This window comes from Mycetomoellerius zeteki, unplaced genomic scaffold (assembly GCF_001594055.1).
Source record: "Mycetomoellerius zeteki isolate Tzet28-1 unplaced genomic scaffold, Tzet1.0 scaffold106, whole genome shotgun sequence".
Classification (NCBI taxonomy): Eukaryota; Metazoa; Arthropoda; class Insecta; order Hymenoptera; family Formicidae; genus Mycetomoellerius; species Mycetomoellerius zeteki.
The window spans coordinates 4582961-4607373 of record NW_017255975.1 but is presented as its reverse complement, the minus strand read 5'-3'; the positions used below and the strand labels follow the sequence as shown (position 1 = coordinate 4607373).

The 24413-nt window shown below is 35.0% G+C and overlaps 1 protein-coding gene across 4 annotated transcripts in view; it reads right to left on the bottom strand.

Annotated features, from left to right (window-relative positions):
* Window positions 1-9663: 9663 nt before the first annotated feature.
* Window positions 9664-24413, bottom strand: part of Fur2 (furin-like protease 2) — a 423713-nt gene continuing 408963 nt past the window's right edge. For 2 of the 4 annotated variants that reach the window (XM_018449540.1, XM_018449534.1), the window contains 12 exons: window positions 20411-20705; window positions 17630-17802; window positions 16117-16782; window positions 15501-15717; window positions 14568-15051; window positions 13827-14014; window positions 13453-13701; window positions 12561-13029; window positions 12285-12484; window positions 11926-12207; window positions 11479-11690; window positions 9664-11283 (listed from right to left, as the gene is read on the bottom strand). In XM_018449540.1, the coding sequence (XP_018305042.1) occupies window positions 11176-11283; window positions 11479-11690; window positions 11926-12207; window positions 12285-12484; window positions 12561-13029; window positions 13453-13701; window positions 13827-14014; window positions 14568-15051; window positions 15501-15717; window positions 16117-16782; window positions 17630-17802; window positions 20411-20705 (3543 nt within the window). In that variant the 3' untranslated portion in view covers window positions 9664-11175. The remainder of the gene's footprint in view (window positions 11284-11478; window positions 11691-11925; window positions 12208-12284; window positions 12485-12560; window positions 13030-13452; window positions 13702-13826; window positions 14015-14567; window positions 15052-15500; window positions 15718-16116; window positions 16783-17629; window positions 17803-20410; window positions 20706-24413) is intronic. The other 2 variants (XM_018449548.1, XM_018449557.1) reach the window with 2 other exon arrangements.

Here is a 24413-nt window from a genome sequence, read left to right as displayed (position 1 = left end):
TGTGCTATTTTATCCTTGTTCATATCATGAATTGTTAAATATCATGTGCATCACGCGTAAAACGAAACGCATTCTCTATAATGCACTTGCACTACCACTATCACTCGAGCGGCATACATAAATTGCCGTACATAAGCGATGGGACAAATTAGAAAATACATACATGCTGCGTTCGAAGAGCACGCTTAAGGTTATTACTTTTGATAACTTGGAAAATGCAAAGCTTCGAAAGAATTTGAATCTTCAAAGTTAATTCCGAACTATCGAAGTTTAAGGTGCTTTCAAAGTTTCAAAGTTTCAAAGCTTTGAAAAATATATTTGTGTGAATAAAAGAAAAAATTAAAATATATATTCGTAATATAATCGTAAATGTATACATATATTTGTATATATTTTTTAAATGCAAATATATTTGTTACTATATTAAATTAATAATTTTGATTCTTCGAAGCTTAGAAACTTCGATCTCCGAAAATTTTAATGCCTAACCTTTGAATCTTCGAAACTTCGAAATTTAAATGTCGAAACCTTTGAAGCAAATCATCAGCTCAAATCAGCTATTGTACTACTGTATCTTTATCGTTCATTAGAAACGTAAAATAAGTTCAAAAACAAGGGTAGAATATCGTAATAGTCTTGATACTTGATAGCACACTCTTCGAATGCAGTCATAGATTAGATTGACGTCATTAGATTATCTCAACGTCATTAGATTATTTCAAAGCCGAATTTTATAAGACAATTGCGCTAAATAATGCACGGGACAATCACCGGTTCTTCGATTCTCCTGAAAGACGTGTGATTGAGGAACGTAAGCAATTCAAAGAAATGGCTCGCTGGTCACCTCGATACGAGTACATTTTAAACATAATAACCCGAGACGGAAGGAAGGAATGTATAATTTTTTATGCGTTAAATGTAGATGTTTAATAAAATAAAATTTCTGCAATATAATTTTTATTGATCTTATTAATATAATTTTATAAATATAAAATTTTAATTAATGACCAGAAGTTTTACGATCTTAAAAAGAATACATGTTCTTTTAAAAGTATGTGGCTGTAATAACCTTATAAGCACATGGAGTATTTTTGGGCAAGCTAACATTTGTCGCTTATACGCGATATGCCGAATTAACGAGACGCATCTGGAGATACAATATACTCGTATTCCATATTTTCACTTGCGACATTATTCATAGTCATCATTTTTCAAACCTCACACGGAATAATGGACACACCGAGGCAATCATCTGTTGTTCAATTCGACACTTCTGACATTCGATCGCATGTGATACCCATTTTCGACGGATGGAAAGACACGCAATTGCAAAGCATAGGCAATCCGATGGATACAGCTGGTCATCTTGATACGAGTACATTTTTCGAGAAAAAAAATGAATAGTCGTGACGTAGACAAAACACGAGGCTCAAGCATCGCTTTTAAAATTTCAATTTTTATATCAATAAACGAAACACATGAAGTATTTTCGGATAAGCAGCGGATGCTACGTGACACGTGATATCATTCCCTTATTTCAAAGTAACACAGTTCAAAGATTAAGTTTTTTAGAAAAAAGGAAAACCTATGTATAATTCATTAAGAGGAATAATTCATCAAAAATAAACATAATTCAAAATATCACCAACAGTTTATATTTATCTCGATCTGCTAAAATGACAATTCAAAATAAAATAATTTCTTCTTTAAACTTCAATCACCAAAACTGTTTTCACTTTAAATATTCTCTGTAAAAAATCTCCCTTTTATTTATAAAAATTACACAACTCAAAATTCTGTCACTCTCGTAGAGGATATAAATATTATCTCTTTGAAAACTTTAAGAACGACATAATTAGTTATTTGGCGGACGGAAGTCCTGTAAACTGTATAAACTGTGAAGTTAAATTAGTTTACTTTTGATGATTGATAGAATAATCTTTACCTAATTAATTTATGGTAATAACTTGCAAGTCATCTCTTTTTAGTTGTGTCACTTTTAAAGTAAGGGTATGACATATCAAATACGATGCACTTCAGGTCCTGGAAAAATTACGAAAATTGTTTCAAAAAATGTAAATTTACTATTTTTATGATTTTAAATCATACAACTTTTATCTGAAACGTTTTCCCATATCTTCCGTATTTTTCGAAATATTTACCCGGGACTCTTGAAATATGACACTCTATGTATTATGTGTGTGAACCAACAAAAATCATATTTTCTATATTTATTACTTATTTATTACTCTTTCAACACATAAATGTGCAAACGATATTTTAAAAGATACAAAGCTTAAAAAACTTATATAACTATTTCACAACCAATAATAATCCCGATTTTCCCCAGACTTGATGGACAAATAATTATTATTTTCTATTCTTAAACTATCTCATGAACAGTTTCAAACAATGATTAATTTACGTTTTGCATCTAGGTAAAAAAATGGTCTTTCTTCACATCCTGTTTTTGAGCAGTTAATCGGAGATTTTTACCATGTGCCGGAGAGCCAGACCATTTGGTCAGAAAGCTCGGAAAATCGGAGAGATAGCAACCGTGCTTGAGATACTTACTGAAAATTTTCGTCGAATTTGCAAATCTAAAGTGCTGACGCGGAGTAGCTAGGGATTATTTTCGGAGATTAATGATGAAACAACAAAATCGGATTTAATCAAAATATTAAGCAACAAAATAAAAAGAATATAATCCATGGAAATATTTCATGAAATTAATATCTCACAGTGTTGTACTAGGAGAGGATAGTTGGGGAATGATTTTTTAAAATTAAAAATTGTCTAACCAACTTGTTAATAGGACAACTAATTAACAATAATACAAAAGAAATTTGTTTTTATGTTCTAATTTTTTCAGTGGCTGTGCTAACTCTAATTATTTTTGTCAAATCGACTAAGATAATAAAATCGTAAATAAGGTAATAAATTAGGTAACAAAAGATATTAAATTTATATGTTTCATTTTATTGTGTTGTAATGTTGTGTGTCAACTTGTTAGACATGGGTTACCTCTCTCCATACAAATCCTTTCAATGCATGACATCTTTTTCAAGACGGCGAGTCCTTCGTCACCGGTTATTATTCCGCCAAGCCGGCCGAATTGTAAGAGAGGAAAATCGCTGTCCAGTTAGAGGCAATTTCAAAGCGGAGCTCGCCCATTGAAATGTTCAGTCGGACATAGTGTAACCGTCCGGTGGGACGTTTGTAACGAAAAGAGGAAAATTGTAATCACAGGAAATGGTCGAGGTACAGTATCCTCCCTGCAATAAGTGAGGGAACGTGCGATGGTAAGAACGTCGAGCTTTTCCGTTGCAAACGAAAATATCCCCGTGTCTCCTTTTTCGCTTTGATCAGACCGAACTCGAGTTCAATAATAACTATTTCTTCCTTTGACTTTTCTTTGATTCCGTTACTTGGCTTGTTCTCGTATAGAACGAAAAGTTGACTATTTATAATATAAGCAAACGGAGATCGTTAGATTCAGATATACTGAATAGATCCAAATAATAATGTAACAAATAATATTTCATTTACTATCAGTCCAATGTTTAATTCAAATTGATCTGCTGTCAGTCCAGTGTTTAATAAAAAAATGCACTTTTTTGACAACTAAAAATAATTATCTTCAGTTCATGTTACATTACAGATCAGCTCTTGGCTCTGCCAAGATTAATATTTTAATTTTTCTCTGATTTCATACTTTTCTTTCTGAGTGCAGAAGACAGAAATCTATACGTTCAAGATCTCAGGAATATCTTTTACGGTGAAAAATAACAATGGTAAAAACTAACAAGAGATATTTTTCAAGCATGGCATATTCATGAGCTTTAAATAATTAGAAAAGAGGGAAAAATAGCGGAGCACGTACTAAACCGAGTGATTCGAGGATAAACGGTTCTGTATCGGAAAGGGTCGGTATCGTCATAGGGTTAAATTGTTCGTAAAAGCCACAGTACTGATAAGCACCGTGACACATACGCGGGGAGCATATTCGCCGGCTGCGAATTTACGATATCCGCTTACGATGCGCCGTCGCGCATCGGGGCCGCTGATAAAAGTAGACGCGAGTTTCTCCCCCGCGAATTATCGCCGGCGAATTTACGGCGTTATCCCGTTATCTCGATTGGCTCGAAACGTGTGTAAGTGTATGTGTGCGTACGTCAACGGGAGTCCGGAAATGGCTACGGATGAACGCTGACAGCCAACGAGGGCTCAGCTCTTCCGCGCGACGGTAACGAGTTCGGGACGAGACGTTATTCCGGGGTGGGAGGCAGGGTTTATAGCACCTGGACCCGGGAACACGAAAGTCGATTCTCGTCCATCCTGCCGGAAACAGACAGACGGTCGTTTTATGATTTATCTGTGTACTAGAAGAGGGCTATACACGGGAGCGAGTCGTTCCCATAGTGACGAAGAACTATAGCCGATCGAATTACGGCGAAATAACGAACGGTGCGATCGAACGTACGAAGAGCTTGGGGGATAACAAAAAACGTTGAGCGAAATGAGTTTTGGAAACGAGCGAGGGAAAAGGAATACAATGATATTTTATGGTAATTTTGAAAATAAACGATGCCAGAAATTGCGCAACTGAATTTAAAAAAGAAACAACGGCGATGCTGAAAATGAAGTGTGTTCTCATATCTTTTACAAAAATAAATGCGAAAGATAATTTTATTTATAGATTGTTTTTATTTATTCTGATTTAATTACACAGCTTTTAGTATAAAGCACATTCAATTTATCGTATTTTCTTGGAAAAGGCGTAATAAAAGTTAAGAGAGGACTAACAAAATATTAAAATTGTTATAAATTAAATATTATTTTTCACTAAAACTGTTTTTTAATTTATTTTTCGTTAAATATAAAACGTTTACATGCAATTATTGCCTTAATTGTATCAATTTAATCTTATTATTTAATTTAAGTAAATTTAATATTCAACTTTATTTATTCCAGTTTCTTATTTAAAATTTATTTAAAATTGATATAATTTTAATACTTCTTTTTCAGTAACAATAACGTAATGTTATTTTCCTGTTACTTTAATGACAAAGCTAATTTAAAGCTACAATGTACTCAATCATTCAAATGTAAGAAAAATTAGTTGCTTTTTCAATTTCTCTCATTTAAGCTAGAACTGAAATAATCTCTCTTTTATGACACACAGACCGGAGCAAGATTTGTGCACTTCCGTCTGGTTACACGCAAAAATCGGAATTACCGAGGACGGTATTAGAGACGAAGGGACGATATTCGGGTCCCTTCGGTGGGAACATCGCGGTATGAAGTTTCTTGTGGCTGAGTTTTTACGATTTTCCGTTACGCGCACGGCGCCGTATGGTGGACCTTTGACGTCGACGGTAAATGCGATCTTCTTTCTCTCCCCGCGAGTAGCTATAAAAGGACTAAGATCCGCTCCCGAGACGAATCCTATTCCCTTTGCCCCATCGCGTCGTCCTTTTCCGCGCGACTTTCCGTTCTCGCAAAGTTTTTTGTCGCGTTTCTCTCTGAACTGTGCGCGACATCCATTATCACGGTGCCGTTAGCATTTCCAGTCTTCTCACGGAAAAATATTTTGACGATTGCTTTTAATGAAAGGTATCGACTGCTTTGTTATTCGTGATAACGAATTATAAGTGCTTCGTTTTTATTGTTGCACATCGAACATGGTTTTATTTGCGTGACGATACAGTGCGAATCATAACGCAAAATTGAATTAATATACATATACGTTTCAAGATTCCTGATTTTTATTGCTACAGAGGAATATCTTCCCATTAAAGGATAATATATGCTTGCACTCGGTAAGAAATTTGTTTCTAAAATATCATCGTTCAGTCTAAAAAAAGATTTTACATAAATTGCAAGGAAATATAAGGTAAACGTCCCAGTGTCCGGACATATATCTATATCCGGACACTTACATAAAATTTATTATTATTAATTTCAAATGCTTTTTTTATTGCAGTATTATAATTTAATTACATTTAAAGATTACAATTAAATTATAATATGTTATAATACGTTTTAAAAAGCGTATTTGAGATTAATATTAACTTAAATAAATAAAGTGTTATGTAAATGGACATAGGTTATATCCGGACATAGAATGTCCAGCCATTGGGATTAGACAGTATATCTATGTCCGGACAGTTACACAAAACTTTATTTATTTAAATTAATATTAATCTCAAGCTTTTTAATATTAATTTTAAATTAATATTAATCTTAAGCTTTTTTTAGCTTAAAGATCAATTTGAATTAGTTGTCTTTTGTCATTAAACATCTCTCTCTCTCTCTCTCTCTCTCTCTCTCTCTCTATTTATATTATTATTTTCCGTCAGCATATTAATTTTCCAACTGTCTCAGTGTCCGACCAGCTTGTCCAGCCACTGGTATATTGACGCATTCTATTATTTATTTAAATATTTTAATTAATTGTTATAAGTGGGTTCAAATAATTTTTCCTTGCTTAAGAGAGTCTTGAGTTTTCAAATGAATACAAAATTATATTAAAAACGTTTTTGATATTATAAATTGTATTATTTATGAGAATCTAACACTTAAACATGCGGCTACTGAGACATTTAATTTACACTTTCTAATAATTTTTGTCAGTTTTTCAACTTTTCTTTTTTATTATTAATATTAAAGTTAACTATTGCAATTGTTACATTAAAAAATGCAAACTTTTACACTTAAAATATAAGTGGCGTAGTTAGGCAGAAAGATTTCTCTTCACTATAATAATTTAATCTGTACAGAACGGGAAACCACACTGTGATGCGCTAAAACATTGTCATTTTTGAGGCAATGAGTACATTGAATTATTCAATATACTCCTTGTTAAATCGTATGCAGGAAATGATGTAAGATTTAAAAAATATCTCCTATATCCTCTCTCTAAAAGTTAACAAATTTTTATTAACAGATGCCTCTGTTTTTTCGAGCTATCTCTAAAGCCCTATATTGCAGTAACGTTGCATCATCGTTTCAACAAAATTGCGAACGTTGCAGGAATATCGCTGCTATGCTGTACAGGAAACTACTGTTATTAAGGTGGTCGTATTCAAATGATTTTATTCAGAACCATTTATTTCCGAATTCGGGAAGAATTTTTAGGTTTAGGGATCCTTTCTCTAAGAAAGAAAGAAAAAACTCCTGGCAATACCTTGTTTATTCTTCGATGCTTTATCGAGAAAAACTTTCGGCCCGAGGCACCACATCGATCTTGCCTTTTACCCTGGTCAGTCTATTCTCATCTCTCACCCCACGTGCAACACCTTTTCACCTTTGACCCCTCTCCGTCGAATCGCCACCGACTGCCCATTTTTATTTCGCTACAACACACTTGCACTCGTACACCGGAAAGCTTATTTATTTCCCGCCTTCGGACATGGCCCGCCGGGCTCGCATATAGCTTCGCATTCGTTCGTTTTCGCAAGAACGGCTGGGAAAAACAGCGCAATGGAAATGGGCGATTTGAGAGCGGCGGAGAAAGGTCAACTTTTGATTAAAGCCGCTTCCGTTCTCTCCGTCTCTGTTTCACTTTCGCCCGGATTTTGGCAATATTTCCAAAAGAAACGCCAACCACGTCTGTCCCTTTTGGACATCCCCTCGGGATATTTATGACCGTGGAAGTAATACGAAAGTTATATGATTTTGCAATAGGTTCACTTTGTGAGCAAAGAGAAAACAGAATAAATAAAAAAGAATTTATTCTAAAAATATTTTTTTACTTCATATATTACATATGGATATAGATATATATTGAACCCTTCATTAAATTGTAGAATAGAAGACTTGAAAGAGAATCGATTCAACCGCTTGCACTTTTTCTGCTTTAATTAAAAATTCGGATATAAAGCCAAATATTTGCAATTTACAAAAGTTCTGGCTATTTCGGGGTTTTTGCTATTTCTAAAAAAAATTCAGGCAATTAATATTCAAAGTGATATATGCAAAAATGAAAAATTTGCAAATATCTTTTGTCAAAAAATTTGCAAATTGTTTTTGTCAAAAAATTGGCAATTTGTAAAAAGTTGAAAGTGGAAAATATACATATACGATGTAAATACACAAATTTCAGAATCGAATAAAATGATATATTAATAAATAATCAATATATATCTTTCGATAAAAATTGTAAAAATTCGCATAATATATTATTTGGCACTAAGATTCATCTTGGCCAAATTTGGCCTTTCTCATCTATTTGTGTATAAGTTTTTATTATATAGCTACTTATAGTTTTTATTAGCTTGACTCACATCTTATTATAATTTATTAAAAAATGCTTAATGCTTTTTATCAAGGCTCCATATTTTTATACATTCTCTTTTATGTGATTTTACTAAAATGAGCAAGTTTATGCATCAAAATGAATGAAGGTTGTCCGGCAAGAGAATGATATTCCTTTTTAACGAAATTGAAATTTCACATCGTCCTTTTCCTCCCGCCACAGCTGTCATCGCTCATCGCCTATTATATCAGCTTTCTGGTGTAATATATGAGAGAATCGAAGAGTACAAACAGAATGTCAGCGAGCGCTGACGATTCATTCCCGTGTCATTCACAGCTTCACCCTAGTTGTCAGAGGGGAAGTAAGATAATCGGCCAAATGTAATTTCCACTGAGTTGCCAGCGCTCTGCTGACGTGCGCTGTTTTCTCTCATCGCGTGACACGACGATTTAGTAGTTCTCGTATCCTAATTAAGAACTCCATTTCGTGATTCTTATTCCCGATAGAGTCCAACGAGGTTGATGTTACCTGCGGAAGTTACTCGCAATTAGAAACCAGGCATCCGACATGTGGTCGTCGCAAAGTGTATAGAATCCTGATTCGAAACTAAATTGATAATATAAATAAAACAATTTTCTAGTAAAATATTTAAATAATTTTGATTTTAATACGAAATAATTATCTCTAAGAAAAATTAATATATGAAGGAAAATCTATTTACGTGGTTTATCGAAAAAATTTGTTAAAACTTTTTTTAATTAATCAATTCTTTACAAATATTCTTAAATTAATTATTGTTAAACCGAAACAATCAGTTTGCTATTTCCTCGCAATCATTAAAACATTATAATTAACTCGCGAAGAAATCTACGATTACATTATTAAGATTTTTTACTTTTCCGCTTCTTATAATATATGTAGATACTTATATCATTCAAAAATAAAAATTATTCGTTTTTTTTTATATGGTAGAGATTCAGGTTGTAAGGTTCATGAAGTTAATCTTTTATGTTTCATTAAGTAATAGCTACAGAGTTCGGTTACCATTGGATATATCTCATTCGTTCCTGACTTCTACGGTCGGTTTGCCTTTCCCGTGCATCACCGTAATTAAAGTCAATATTATAGCTGTACTTACCGGACAATATAGGAAAGTAGAATATCAGGAAATCCAAGTAAAGCGAAAGGATATTTAAGGAGGCGCTTTATATACTTATGCGTTATGTATGTGTATATATGTATATATTTATAATCGCGGTCATCATAAAAGTACAATAATAGCTTTATATCAAATCACAAGGAGAAAGTCAATATTCACACGAGTAGGCGTGGGCGATGGCTTTCGAGAATATCGATTCGCGGATCGTTGCGTAATAGTTCTTTTTTCTTCTTCTTTTTTGTTCATTCATTAGTTTCTTTTTTCTTTTTTTTTTTACGATTTCCCTCCTCTCATGCGATCCCAACGAAACGGGGAAAGGATGGATACGAGCGAGAATTAAAGAAATAAGTAAGAATAACGCGGAAAATGAGATATTAAACAAAACATTGGAGTAGACAATCAAGTAATAACAACAAACAGTTTATAAAACGCATTGCTTGTGTCGACGGCATGTGTTGTATCAGCTTGGGAGGTACTGGAATGTGACGACTGATGTCACAGACGCGTCGGATAACTGGGCGATCGCAGTAAGAGTCCGTTGGTTCTTTCGGGCATGCGAATTGTGTCAATTAGTCGAGACGAAGTCAGGTTTAAGGTGGGAGAACGAAGTTCACGTGCTTCTTTTTCCTCTTCCTCCGTTTCGGTCCTTCACCTCGTCTCCCTCCTGGTTCATCTCGCTATATCGTTTCTTTCGCCTCCCCCTCCTGATCCTTGCGATTACTCCCCTTTGTCCGCTCATTTGTTACTATTATCATTTATACAAATATATAACAATATCCATTCATAATTCACAATTAACGATTACGATTACGTGGTCCGTGATTCAGCCTAATGTACGGAGGCCACTTTACGTACATGTTCCTTCACCCTACTTAACGGGGTGTTGGTAGCCTTCTAGAAGAGAGGTGAAGAAAGAGACGCGCTTTTGTCCTTTCGATAACTCGATCGTCGATTGCGTCAGGAAGAATGTTGCGCGAAGAAAAAATCGATAGAGACAGTTAAAGAATGCTAATTAAACGAACTAGATTGCTCTCGACTCTCGCAACGCGCAACGATTGAAACGTATTCATGTTATCCGTCACTTGGATGAGGTTCTACTTACTCGCGAATACACGCGACGATGATATAGTCGACGGGATAATCGACGAAGGCTCGGCGTTACTTCGGAGACAGAAAGCGTCGGAGGGGGAACGCGAAAGGGTGTGGAAACAAGGGTGTCACTAATCAGGCACTTCATAATGTCCTTCACCCTTTTTCTCCGTGTTTCGGATCCGGATTATCCGTGTCGGAAGTGTCTTGGTGTGCGCGACGATGGTATCGGTGACGCACTTGACAACGATGACGGGCAAAAAGTATATCTCTAGCTAAAATACATTCCTTGTACATTCACACATTCATGCGACCGTACTACAGTCATGTAAACAACAATCACACTTACTCTCACTCTCTTTCTTTTTCTCTCTGTTTTCCTCTGTCATTTTGTTCATTCATACAACACTCTAACGGAGTTCTACTATCACGTTTTCGACGAATCTTCTTTTGCTTGCTCCTCCTCCTTCTTCAACTCTTTCCTCCCCGCTACGTATTTACCACCATTTTCCTATTTTCTTTGTCATCACATGCAAGGGCTATCCTTGGACCTCGCTAATGCAAAAGCACGTAACTTCTGACTCGCGAACCAATCACAATCGAGATTCATCGATCTCTCTGCGACTCTTCGACAAGAGGTCATTAGTTACGTCGTCTTTAACGAAGTCTAGGTCATCAGCTCCGTCGAATCGTCGGCGTCCACGTCTTCGGACGGTTCCACTTTCACAGTAAGCTGCGTATATCCCATGTTGGTCTCCCTTCTGCCGGACCAAGCCTGTGAATAAAATAATTATGACGCTTATATATAATAATTATTATGATTTATCTCTTCTCGTTCTTACAAATTTATTTTTCGGAAACTATTATATGGAAATTAGATTTCCAGTTATAAATTTAAATCTAATATTCTAACATAAATTCGTATATTTTTCAAATTTATATTTTTTATTGCATATATATACATGTGTACCTGAAGAGCGACAAATATCATTGCGAACAACGCAATTGATGCTAAGCAGATGGCAACTGCCATGGTTGTGGCTGCTGTTACGGCGAGTGAAGCTGAATCGTTGTTACTTGTTCCGCCATAATTGTTGTACGTCTCAGAAACTGCGGGATTGGCTGAGAACTCTGTTCCCGGCACCCTTCTTTTACCAGCCGGCGAGCTGTTCCTGCAGCCGCCTACAAATATTAAAAATATATCTTTAATAACTATATAAAGATATTTATAATGATAAAGCTGCAATATGATAATAATAATAAAACGTTACATATTTAGAATAAAAAAGTTTATATTTAAAGAAGTTATATTTTTCTTGACACATTCTTTGATAGATGCTGATTATAAAAAGTAAAAAAATACATACATTTTACTAATTATACGAATATAATATTAAGATGTAAACGTAAAAATTACCAGTTTCTGGATCACAGAGACAACACTCCTCAGCTTGAGGTCCTTTTTCGTTGCCCGTGCAGCATGGAACGCACTGATTGTTCAATTTGTCCAAGTGCAGTGGCGGCGAGCACGCGGCACAACTGAATTTGCCGGGACCGGTACATCTGCGGCAATCAGAATGACAGCTTTTGCAGAGCTGAGTTAAAGAATCGTAGTATTGTGCTCCTAAGCACTCCATGCATAATCCACCTTCCAACATCGAGTGAGGTGGACACGAAGTGCATTCTAGTGGACCTTCGCCTGGAACGAATAGTTTCCCGTTGAAGTAAGAAACATAAATTTAATTGATCGACAGCAACTGATCGATTGTAACTCACCCTTGCATGTACGGCAATAGTGATGACATTTCTGACAACCAAAGTTCGATTTAAAGAATCCTTCCGGACACTCGGGATGGCATTCGCCGGCGGCCAGTTGCCAGCCTCTCGGACAAGTAACGCATTGATCTCTTCTGGGCCCCGAGCATGTTTTACACGACAAGTAACACTTGGCACATTGACCTCTGTCACTATAATAACTAAAACGAAAAAGGAAAGTGAAAAAAGACATGTCAATACTGTGTTATTACCAATCTAACACTGAACTCATCTTACCCTGGCGCGCAGGACGATCTGCATTCTCCGCTCTGCAGCTGCAGCCCGTCTTGACATGCTGTGCAGTTCAGACGAGACACGCAACTCTTGCAAGTGTGCAGGCAAGGGACGCAAACCGGTCGCGAGGGTTGTACCACAGAGTAGTACGCGTCGTCGCATTGGGACACGCAACGTTTACCCTGAAGAAGCAACGGGTTTGGGCAGGATATGCAATGATCCTCTGTAGAGCCGGCGCAGGTCTCGCAAGACGAATGGCAGGACTTGCATTGACCTTCCTCGTAATATTGGCCCGTATTGCAATTGCTGCGACTCTCGGGAGCGCACAAGCCCTTTTTGTTCAGGCTCCAACCCTCGATACAGCTGGTGCAACTCAGTGTGCTGCAGGTCGCACAGCCGGGTGGACATGCCACACATTCGCGTCGCTTCTTGTCCGCGCTATAACCTGCCGGACATGAAGCGCGACACGTGCCTACGACACATTTGTAGAAAACTGTTTAGCGGAAACTAATTATGGTTACAACATTTTGACTGGATGTAATGTAGAGTGTCGGATGTACGGCAATTTAAATCTTTTCATACAAGCTTTGCTGTACATATATAAAATAAATGTAGCATTTATTTCATTTTAGAATTATATATATTTGTTTTAATTAAATAAATCTGACTGTTCTCCAATGTCTCCAAATCTGGAATTCTCCAATGTTTAAATCTTCTTTATATATTTATACAAAATATTTAAAAAATATGCAACTGTCAAATATCTTTCCAATTATCTGAAAAGTAGATGCTATATGCTATTGCAAAATATCTAAATTTTGTAGACTATCTATAGACTATATTTTATTATAGACTATATTTGTGTCACAAATTAATTATTGATCTAACAACTCACCATTCAAAGCAAACAGTCCGGATCGGCAGGCAATGCACTGGTTATCCGCCGTGCCATTGCAAGTCTCGCAGGTAGGATGGCACGGCGCACAATTGTAATCTTGCGTCTCGTACGTGTAGGGCGGACACGCGGCGTAACATTTGTTCTCATGCATCACCAAATGATGCTCGCAGCTGGTGCATTTGTCTGGTCTGTCCTGGCAGCTGGCGCAGTTGGCTTCGCATGGCACGCACGTGCTGTTCTCGGTATCTAAGTGAAAAGATGCCAAAATTCACGCGTCGCGTTACTCGATGTTGATTTTAAGGAGACAGAATTGGTAAAAAGATCTAAATACGAATACGAAAATACGAATTGATCTTTTCTCTTCCACATACTTTCGTAGTAGCCCTCGGGGCATTGCTGAAGGCAGACTGCCAGATCGGTGACCCGAAGGTGAGCGGGGGCGCACGAAAGACAAGAGTCTTGACCTGCACCCGCGCAAATTTCACAGGATTCATGACATGGCCAGCAAACACCACCCTGATTAGGGAAACTCCTTGGCGGACAACGACTGACACAAGTGCTGAAAAAGAGATAAGAGACCCCTCGCGTTGTTTCTAAAGCGCGTTTTCATTGAAAAGGGTCGATGAAGAGGTACAAAATAAAATGAGAATGATGGATTCATTGAGCTATTGCATGAAAAACAAATTATAAATGTGTAGTAAAAATATTTGTTAATAATATATAAAAAAGAGAAAAGATTTTAATTAAAATAAAAATAGCTCAATCGCAATATATACAATAATATTAATATTTACTTTCTCAAACAAAGCAAATATTTTTATATTCAAATGCTCCTACCATTATAATCCATAGTTTCGTGGCATTGCAAAATTGTATTTTGAATTTTATTAATTTTATAAAAAGCACACATACAGTTAGTCCCAGCATCTAACAATCGCGTAACAGCATTAAAATATAAAACATGTAATGTTTTCTAAATGCATAAATATTATTCTAATATCACATTTAAGAATCAACAAAAATATGGTAAAAGTCATATATTTTAAGACACTCTTTTCTTGATAGAGACGAGATAATCGTCTATCAAAAGAGCTCTAAGTTCGTCTACTCACTTATCGAGACGATAATTTTTACAAGCGACACACTGTGTCGGACCCTTGCCATAGCAGCCTTGAGCGTCGCATTGAGGATCGCAGTCGTGTAGTATCCTCCTGGTGGTATCGAGAGAACCATCCGCTTGCACGGATGACGCCGCCGAAGGTGAATCGAAGGCAGACGCCGACGAAACGTCGCCGGGTAGATGGTTCGACAGGATCGGCGCCGACGAGCCGTCCAGAGTGGCGACGGATGCTTGTAGATTCGACGCGGCACCGCTGTATGGGCCCTGGTAACTCTGAAAGGTAGACGGAGAAAAGAAGTCCCTGTTGCCCGGATAACCGGACAATTGTAGCGGATCATCGTCTACCGTGAATGGATAATGCACGGAATGGGAAGGAAGGTACGCAGATTGATGTACCGGATTAAATTGTCGCGTGCGTATCCGGATCGGGTTCGTCGATGTGCCGTAGAAAATCAGCTGCCACTTCTTCAGGATGCCTGTAATAATATAGTAAGAGACCCGAGTTATGGCGGGATGATCTTCATATGATACATCAAAAAGACTTTTAAGAATGTGTAAATCGCAAATAACTCTTGATTGTTAAAAACGATACAAATTTTGGACTTTGAAACTGTTTTATATAAAAATTACAACTGCAATACAAAATACACTGCATATATATTCCTGTAGTTTATGATCTCGAAAACAATAATAATGTTACATCAATGCATTTAACCAATAGTGATGATCAATGTCAATATCAATTTGAGATAGATATATTCAGTGAAAACAAATATGATTGAATATTACATACACAAAACGAAAAAGTCTATTTTGCAATTAAAAACAAATATTTTATTTATCTGAAGCAATTTATACAAATTGTATAATTTACGAAATTGATGGGGAAATAGGAAATAGCTGGAAATAGTTGAAAAGCACTTGCCTGGTGAATTGACATGTCGGTTTCCAGCATTAATGATCTGCAGAGTCCATCGACCGTCAGCCTTTTCACCCCAGAAGTGTACGCTGAGGAAGGGCCAATCGTCAAAGTTTGAACTGAGAACGTCGCGCGGTCGCTCGAATAATAGTGTTGAAGTTGTGCCCATTGGCGAGGTCAATAAGAGCCTCAAGTTTCCTCGAGGGAAGAACCTTAGAGAAACCTATTTCATGATCGAGAATTAAAATATTGCAGTTTTAAATTGATATGCGATATTAACAGATGTAATACACTGCAATCTTCTAATTATTCTTAGAAAATTAGTAGTATAATTTTTTTTACAATAAATATAAAAAGTTTATAGTGATTTTAAGTGTAATCACGAAAACAGTAATTCCTAAATTAAAACTGTTAATATAATAGATTGACCACATTAAATAGTAGTTACTACATTTAGTATTTATTAAACTACATGAGTAAATCAATAAGTAACACCTTAATATACACCACCTTGATTTTTGAGGGCAAAATTAAGATTATTTATTCTTCTCATCTATCGTAATTATTACTATACATATAAGCTGAAATTACAATGACGATTTTTCCCGGCTTGCGATCTTACCTTACACTGCACATGTTCCAAGAATCGCACCTCATTCAAGGATCCAGCGCATCCAGTGACATCCATGTATGCGCTCAGGGTGTACCCGTATGTGGGATCAATCGGTCTCTCCTCATTAATTTCATCAGACTTACAGATATGTTGGGGAGGTACATTGGTCCATTGTTCGGCCAGATTGACCATGGCGCCCGCGTCCATCAAACCGTAGCCGAACTTGTGGGAGACCTTTCTCTTTACACCGTTCAATATCCAGCCGGGCTCGTTGCTCAACGGCTCGGACCTCGAGGTGAGTACCACTAGATATTGCATGTCTCGCCATGTCAACGAAGGATTTGCCTCGAGGGCGAGGGCAGCGATACCGGCAGCTAATGGCGCTGAGGCAGATGTCCCGGTGTGTTCCACCGTGCAGATGTGATCAGGACGCAACTTGGCGTCCATGTCCACGGTAGCGACGCTTTTGTCGTTGCCGGGTGTACCCGACGAGTACGTGGATGCCAAGGTCGAGCTACACTCCTCGAGGTACCACGGCTTGTAGCCACCTTGTGTTGCGCTTGATATCGACAGCGTGAAAATGCTGTTCGTGTAGCCGTCGCAGTTGCACGAGTCGGTGTGACGACCGCCGTTACCGGATGCCCATACAAAAATCGAACCTTTACCCTTGCGACCCTGCGTGGGACGAAAAAAGAATACCGCGAATGTTCAGGAAAGAAGCAACGACCGACGAAGCGATAGGATGCGTATACGATTTTATAAAATAACACAAAAATTTATAACAATAATATAATTAGATAATAATAACCGTATCATTTTAATTAATGTATAAAAATAATCGAAATATAAACAGAATAATTATATTCTTATTAAAATCTTTATAAACAAAGAGAAATATTTGGTTTTGCTACACAAACGGAATTAAATATAAAATAAATTCTGTGTAAGATATATATTATTAAATTCATTATTAAATCGTTATTTTAATGAGCATTTGTTTTAAAAAATTAAAACTAAGTTATTTTAACAAAATCATAATTAGAAAGTTATTTCAATATTGTACAATGTCGTTTAGTTTTTGACAAACTTACGGAAAACAAATTTTTTAATGGAAAAAAACAATTTATAACGCTGTTATTTTTAACAAATTATTTTCTGATACAAACTGATATTTATTTCTAATTGAAAACATAATTTAACATGGAACTAAACCAATTTAAACAAAAAGTTGGCATTTTTTTCTACAATTCTGTACAAAATTCATATTTTGTAAGGTGATATCCGGGCTATGAATTCAACAAACAAACGTACAAATATATAATATATGATAATAATATAAATCTTCATTTATAGTCCATAATTTTTACTTGAAGTTCGTTATTTCGACGTACGTCAAGGAGATGTTTTTAAATCCTCCCGAAATAATAAAATAAAACGTCGAGGGAAAAGCTCTTGCGACAGAAAATAAATTGATCCTCTCGCTTCGCGGACGCGCAGAAGGTAGACGATATATGTAGCTTACGCTCGTCACTCCGTAAATAAACGCCCTCCTGGCGAGAGGGCCCGGACCGTCGACAGTCTTGCCGTCGTCCTCGGGACCCCAGGAGGCGCTGTATATGTCGATGTGATCAGGATTCAATCCCAGAGCTCTGGCCTCGACGGCGTCGTTTACCGGGCCATCGAGCATTCGCACGCCTGAGAACACGGGAGATATGTGCGTGAACAAGTTCTTCTCTCCTTTTCTTGTGTATATAGTGATTTTATCTCACGGATTGTCGTGTGCGGATTGTTAATATCGATTTTAAAGCTAGCTGAGACGAGCAACGAGAATTCGAAGTAATAGAGAAAGAGGAAATGCAGAGTACTCTGCGATTTAGCAATTAATTTGAATCTTTTTCTCGTTCCTTAATTTTTACTAAATTTATTTAATTTAATATCACAAATTTGTATAATTTATATTAATAGTTTTAAATAATTAAATTACATGACATAAATATTTTCAATATAATCGCATGATTTTAACTATTACAATTTTCTATTTATCTCGTTTGTTTTTCTGTCCACGCATTCCACAGCTTTTGAAGTCTGCATAACTAAATATTTGTATAAATTCATTTGATGGGAGATACAAATGAATTTGTATTATTCTATCTGTGTTATGTTGCTTGTTATATTTACAATTATTATTTAATTATTGCACTGAGAACAATTCAACATAATCAGATGTTCAATCATAATGTCCGTAATTCTAATTAATCAGAATCTAACTGGTTCGCTCACTTTTAAAGATCATTTCAACCAAAAGTTTTTTTCAATATGCTACATTAAAACTAAGAGTTAATTGATCCGATTAAAGTTGATTCAGTTAAAGTTCTGTTTATGTCGTTTCAATCTCTTTTCTGATAAATAAATATTCTAATAAACCTCAAGCAAATTAAGTTAGTTTCATTTAATAAGCCAAGTCAAATTTATCGAGATTATAAATCGTACCGGTTAAAATCTCCGGATGAAAATAACCGACAAATTCTATATTTCTATCACGAAATTCCATCACGTTCTAATCCTCGTGCAAAAGTGTCCCGTAGGCAAACGATAGTTAATTATCACGAAAACCACCGCGTCTCACGGATCTAACAAAATTTCCCGTCGATGCTGTATCGAAATTTCTAATTTCACTGCGCAGCGCGCCTGCACGACCATCAATTCCTCGAATTCAATATCCGGTTAACGCTGCTGTATCGTTCCGCGCTATCATTTCGGCCTCACTCTGTTCCACTCGTCGTAAGCCCCGACGGCTTACGGACGTTCGTTTCGCTTCGAAGTGGGTTAACGGAATTAATACAGCTCGATAGCATCGAGTCGGGAATAGCTGCGAGCGCCCGGAAAACCTGGCCTATTCTTCAGCGAGTCGAGACGATAAAGCGACCACCACCAGACCTGACATTCCCAGCGGTCGCTGCACTATTTATTTCCGTGGAACGATTCGCCGGCTAAGTCAGCGTTGGAACGATCCCAGGAGGATTCGCTCAGTCGGCATAAGAAAAGATAAACACCGCCTTTGAGACAACGATGCGAAAGCCTGTCTCTTAAATCGCGCATTAAGTGATTACCGGCATCGATGAGAAGCGCTTTCGCAGATGTAAGATTAACGACAGCTCGAATAGACTGCGAACTCGTAATTATCGTCAATCTTTCTCGGCGGCGATTAATGTAACGCGCGCATAAATTTCTAACGACTTTTTTACGAAAGAGATTCTCAATTTCGCATATTTTTTTGTAATTAACGTTGATAATGAATGGCGAATACACCTCTCAACGTATCTGGATGTTAGACGATGAAGCTAAAATATATCAAGATTAAAACTAAGTCGAAGAACCATCAGGTTTTGTGTTAGTTTGAAAATTAAATGGATAAAAGATTTTAGTATATCTCTGTGCCTGGAGAAGAGCCCATCGTCAACGTTTGTGCACGTGAGTTGAGATGAGCGCATTCTCATCATCGGAAATACTAACACACCTGAGTAACAACCTATTTCAAATTTCAACAAAATCCATCAGAATATAAAACGGTTCTACCAATTTCTAGTTTATCAAACGTAGGAGTATAAGAGAAAGGAAATATTGATCCCTCTCATACATGCGTTATACATTATATGCACTTGATTCAATTTTCGCTGCAAAATATACAGGCTATAATTTAAGATAATAATTCAATTCTTGCATGACTCTAACAACATAATCAAACATGACAACAAATTTAAATTTTAGAAAATCGATATCTTATAAGTCGCTTGTTTATGAACAGAAAATTACACGCTTTTCCCACATTAAATAATTTTATGTTATAGAAGTTCGTTATCTCTTTTTAGATCATCCTACTTATGACATCATTAAAAATAAATTAATAAAAAAAATTAGAACATTAACTGTTACATATTAGAAAACAAAATCCAATATTAACGCGAACAAAAACGGTGGAAAGAGACTTTTATTTATAAATCTTAATAGCATTTCCTCAAAATAATCAGTCCTTTTAAAGTATTACCAATTTCATAATATCGTATATACATTTTAATATCGATTTTAATATCGCTGTGGGTATTTTAATGGTCACATATATGACGGATTTAGATTTTCGCGATAAAAATTATCATGCAATTAATTCGATATAAGCTTTCTTTTCCATATGATATTTTCGAAACAGCTTTGGGGAATCTCATTATTCCCTTTCTATAATCAATTTCTACGATTATTGTGTTATTCCTATCTATAGATATTATTTTGATCTCGGTTATGACCTTACCTCCGATACTGGCATTATAAGCGACTCCAACACCGCAGTATTGGTTGAAGGCAACGGCGGCGACTTCACCGGCACATCGAGTGCCGTGCTTATTGTCGCCGTTGTCTCTTGGCATCGGGTCATCGTCATTATCATTGATATCCGTGCTGGCCTGGTGATCGTAGTTGAGCGCGAGATCAGGATGGTTAGTCTGGATGCCATCATCCAAAATCGAAACAACGATACCCTTGCCAGTATAGCCCTTCTGCCAAGCCGGGCCAAGATTCATGTCGTAACCATCCTTGGCGCCACCGTTCTATGGCAAGGAAATGTTAAATTTAATTTATCTTGAACTATTTAACAAGAATTTATTTTTTCTCAATCTGTTGCAATCTGTTTTATTATCTTTTCTTTAAGTAAAGCACAAAGAGATTTGAAGATTAACTAATTTGTATGTTTTGTAAAATGTACGGCTGCTCAAACGTCTTCTTTCACTACTTAAACGTATCTATTCCTTAGTAAGATGTTTTAAAACAGTTACAGTTTAACTCATTATAAATTTACTTGTCACAAAATATATATAAAAAGTTTTCATCTCTATCTTCACAAGCTAATATTGATTATATTTAGCAGATAATGATAAATATTTAGTATTTCATGATTATTTTAAAATTCCAAGATCCATTTCTCTTATTTTTCGTGAGTCAACTGTTGTAATATAAAACAGTTTATTACATTAAATACACATTTTATTATACTTCCGTAAATGTAAAAGAATTTTACATTGTAAAAGAGCAAAAAATATTTTATTCCAGCCAAAGATTTTGATGATAAATCGCACATGGTGCGGTATATGATTCTTTGACAGAAATTAATTCGCGAATTTCGTGTTACCATGTGTAAATGTTGATTGATATTCGTGTAACGCTATATATCTTCACATGCGCGTATACAATTTCGTAGATTAATGGATTACTAGCCGCACGACAAATTCGGTCACCACAGCTTTCATAACGCGGTCTCCGTTATACCAGGTAAGATAGTAAGTATGTTCTCAACGTCCCATAACAATTAGAAAATTGTTATTTTCTAATATTTAAAAAATAATTAATTATTATGGATGCATATTAATTTTTTCTTAAATTCTATATCTAGTTCTTTTTCAAATTATATTAGTTTTTAAAAAATAATGTATTAACTGCACTAATCAACACACATTAGTCTAAATAAAAATAATTTTGTTTATTTATGACAGTATTAATGAAATAAATAACTGTAATAAAAACATGGCGTATTTGTTTCATTAATATTGTCTTTAAATTAACAAGATTATTTTCCATGAGACTGCTGTATCGACTAATGCTGTCAATAAAATATTGTTTTTTTTTCACGTATATAATGTATAAAATTAATAACGCTATCCCAAAGCTCCTAAAAAGTTTCAATATTAATAAAAAGTCAAACTATGTCAGATTCCTATCTGGGATTTTTCGATCGCCAAATACTATATCGCGGGCCATCGTTCTCATAAAAACATCGACGGCGTTAAAATTCCATACGAATTTTGACAGACCTATAGTTTCTCCGATATCGCTATGGGTAGCCTCTCCCAGAGCTATATCAAGCCAGAAAAAAATATATGCGAGACACGACTCGAATAATTGTGCGACGTGCGATCGTATCCCATAACAAATCTTCATTTTATGCATTTATAATGGATTGATTATTGCGGTGCTCCCGCTGAATGGCGTTTTGCAATTTGTGTACGTCATGAATTTAAGTAATAAATGTACAATATGGAAATATGCGAATGTTTCATACGTGTTTCCCCAGCGATTGCCACGTATGATCATATCCAAATCGCGGCAAAAAAAGAATTTACGACCGCGCGCAGCGATACGATAAATTCGTGCGTGCGTAGCATGATATCGCAGACTCCATAGATTATCCGGCAGGAGAGATGAGCGGTCAAGTAAGCACAACGAACACATCAATCCCAGATAGGATAAACAATCTATCATTCTAATTGATACATGGAGCATCTTTATAATTACCGGTTGAAAAATGATTGTGAGATAATAAAAAAAAATAGTTTTCAAAATTTTCTGAAATTTAAAAACAATTTAAACTTTGTTGTAGAAAGAAAAGAATGATGCACGAAAAGAACGGCAAGAATTTTGAGGAAACATTTAAAAAGCTTAGCTAGATCTAAATTTGAAAATATTGTTAATTTTGTTAAAAATATTGATAATTTTGTTAGATTATTAAAATATAATTATACATATAAAATGCTCAAATTTGCTAGAATGTCAAAACTTTTTGTAGCACTGCTCATCAAGCTTTAGTTTCCTATATAATTATTTTGATAGTCTAACAACATTATTTTCAGATCTGTAATATCTACCTTTTAAATTTTTAGAGACAAAATTGTTGTTTCCGTGCGGCTCTTTATTGATATCAACTCATTGCACGCAAGTTTAAAAAAATTTGTAATGCTGCAAGAAATATTTTGCAACAAATTCCGGCATTGATTACCACATTTTGTTTATATATCGAGAATAATCTCGGACTTGTTTTGGAAATGCAGCATATGCATATATGCACGAACGTATGTGAGTGACGCGAAATATTTTTGCGGAATGCAAGAACACGGAGTTATTCTCTAATCTCTATGACTATGTTTTTCCGTATGAACTGAGCAGAATTGGAAGAGATAGAATGGGTGCATTGAATACCTGATTCAAATGCTTTTAATATTTATTTTACATACAATAAAAGCTTTTTCTATTTTCACGAAATATTTTGCAGCGGTTACAAAAGTACTGTGTTATTTTTCAGGATCAAAGTTGTAAGGAAAAATATATATAAAGGAGAAAGTGAAATATATGTAACAGTTAAAAATATATAAAAGTCATAAATTACAAAATTTTCAATTCTTTAACTATACTTTTTTAAAACTTATATGTAAATGCTCTTTATGCAATAAACATAACAATTAAGATTTTTAATAAAATTTAAAAACATAGGGGGTAAAGACCATATTACTGACAGTGTATACATTACTGTCAGTCAAAATTAAAATGCATTTTGAGGTGGAAAAAGTATATCTTACATTGTTTTATTAATTTTTAATAGAATTTGTAATATATCTAATTATTATTACAACAGTTAACTAAAAATGAAAACCAATCCTTTAATTACAAATAAAACTTAAAGTTCGAGAAACGCATTTTTCTGCTGAATTATGTCCATTTTTATTAGTGAAGTAGATAATAAGTAGTTGCAAAGATGAGCGATTGTAGGAAAATTTGATCAGTAAGTCAAACGAAAACTCATTTTTCTGATGAAATAATGTTGAAATAAAAATAAAAAAAATTAAATATTGAATAAATTTATTAATTTGTATAATGTATTCAATAATGCCAGTAATATATTTACTTTTTTATATTTTTCCTAATACTGTCAACATTATTATAGTTATCAATCACGAAGTAAGCATAATACTGGCGTCTCGTAGATAGATAATACAACCTCAATATGTCAATATCGACGTGTGTCATGTGTGTTCTTAGGTACCCAAGACTCAAGATTGCCCAAATCATCGAATATTTTCGAAGGTATTATTATTGTAATTTATTTGTAAACTATTGTAAACTATTATTCCAATACTAAATATGTTAGATATTATTAAATATGTTAGATATTATTTTATAATAATACATCGGATATTTATTCTCAAATATTATTTTCAAAATATTATTCTCGGATATTATTCTCAAAATTAAAATCATTAAAAAAAAATAAAAAGTAGGCTATCTATGTTGTTATTTACTATTGTTATTACTTAAAAAATGTATTTTATGAAAAACGTAGTTTCCGAATGATTAATTTTATATTCCATTTATTAATATGAATTATATAATTTTAATATACATATTTTAATATATATACATATGTATATTATTTCAATAAAAGCATTTAAAAATATTTCAAAAGTTAAAATTATTTAATTACTTATTATCTA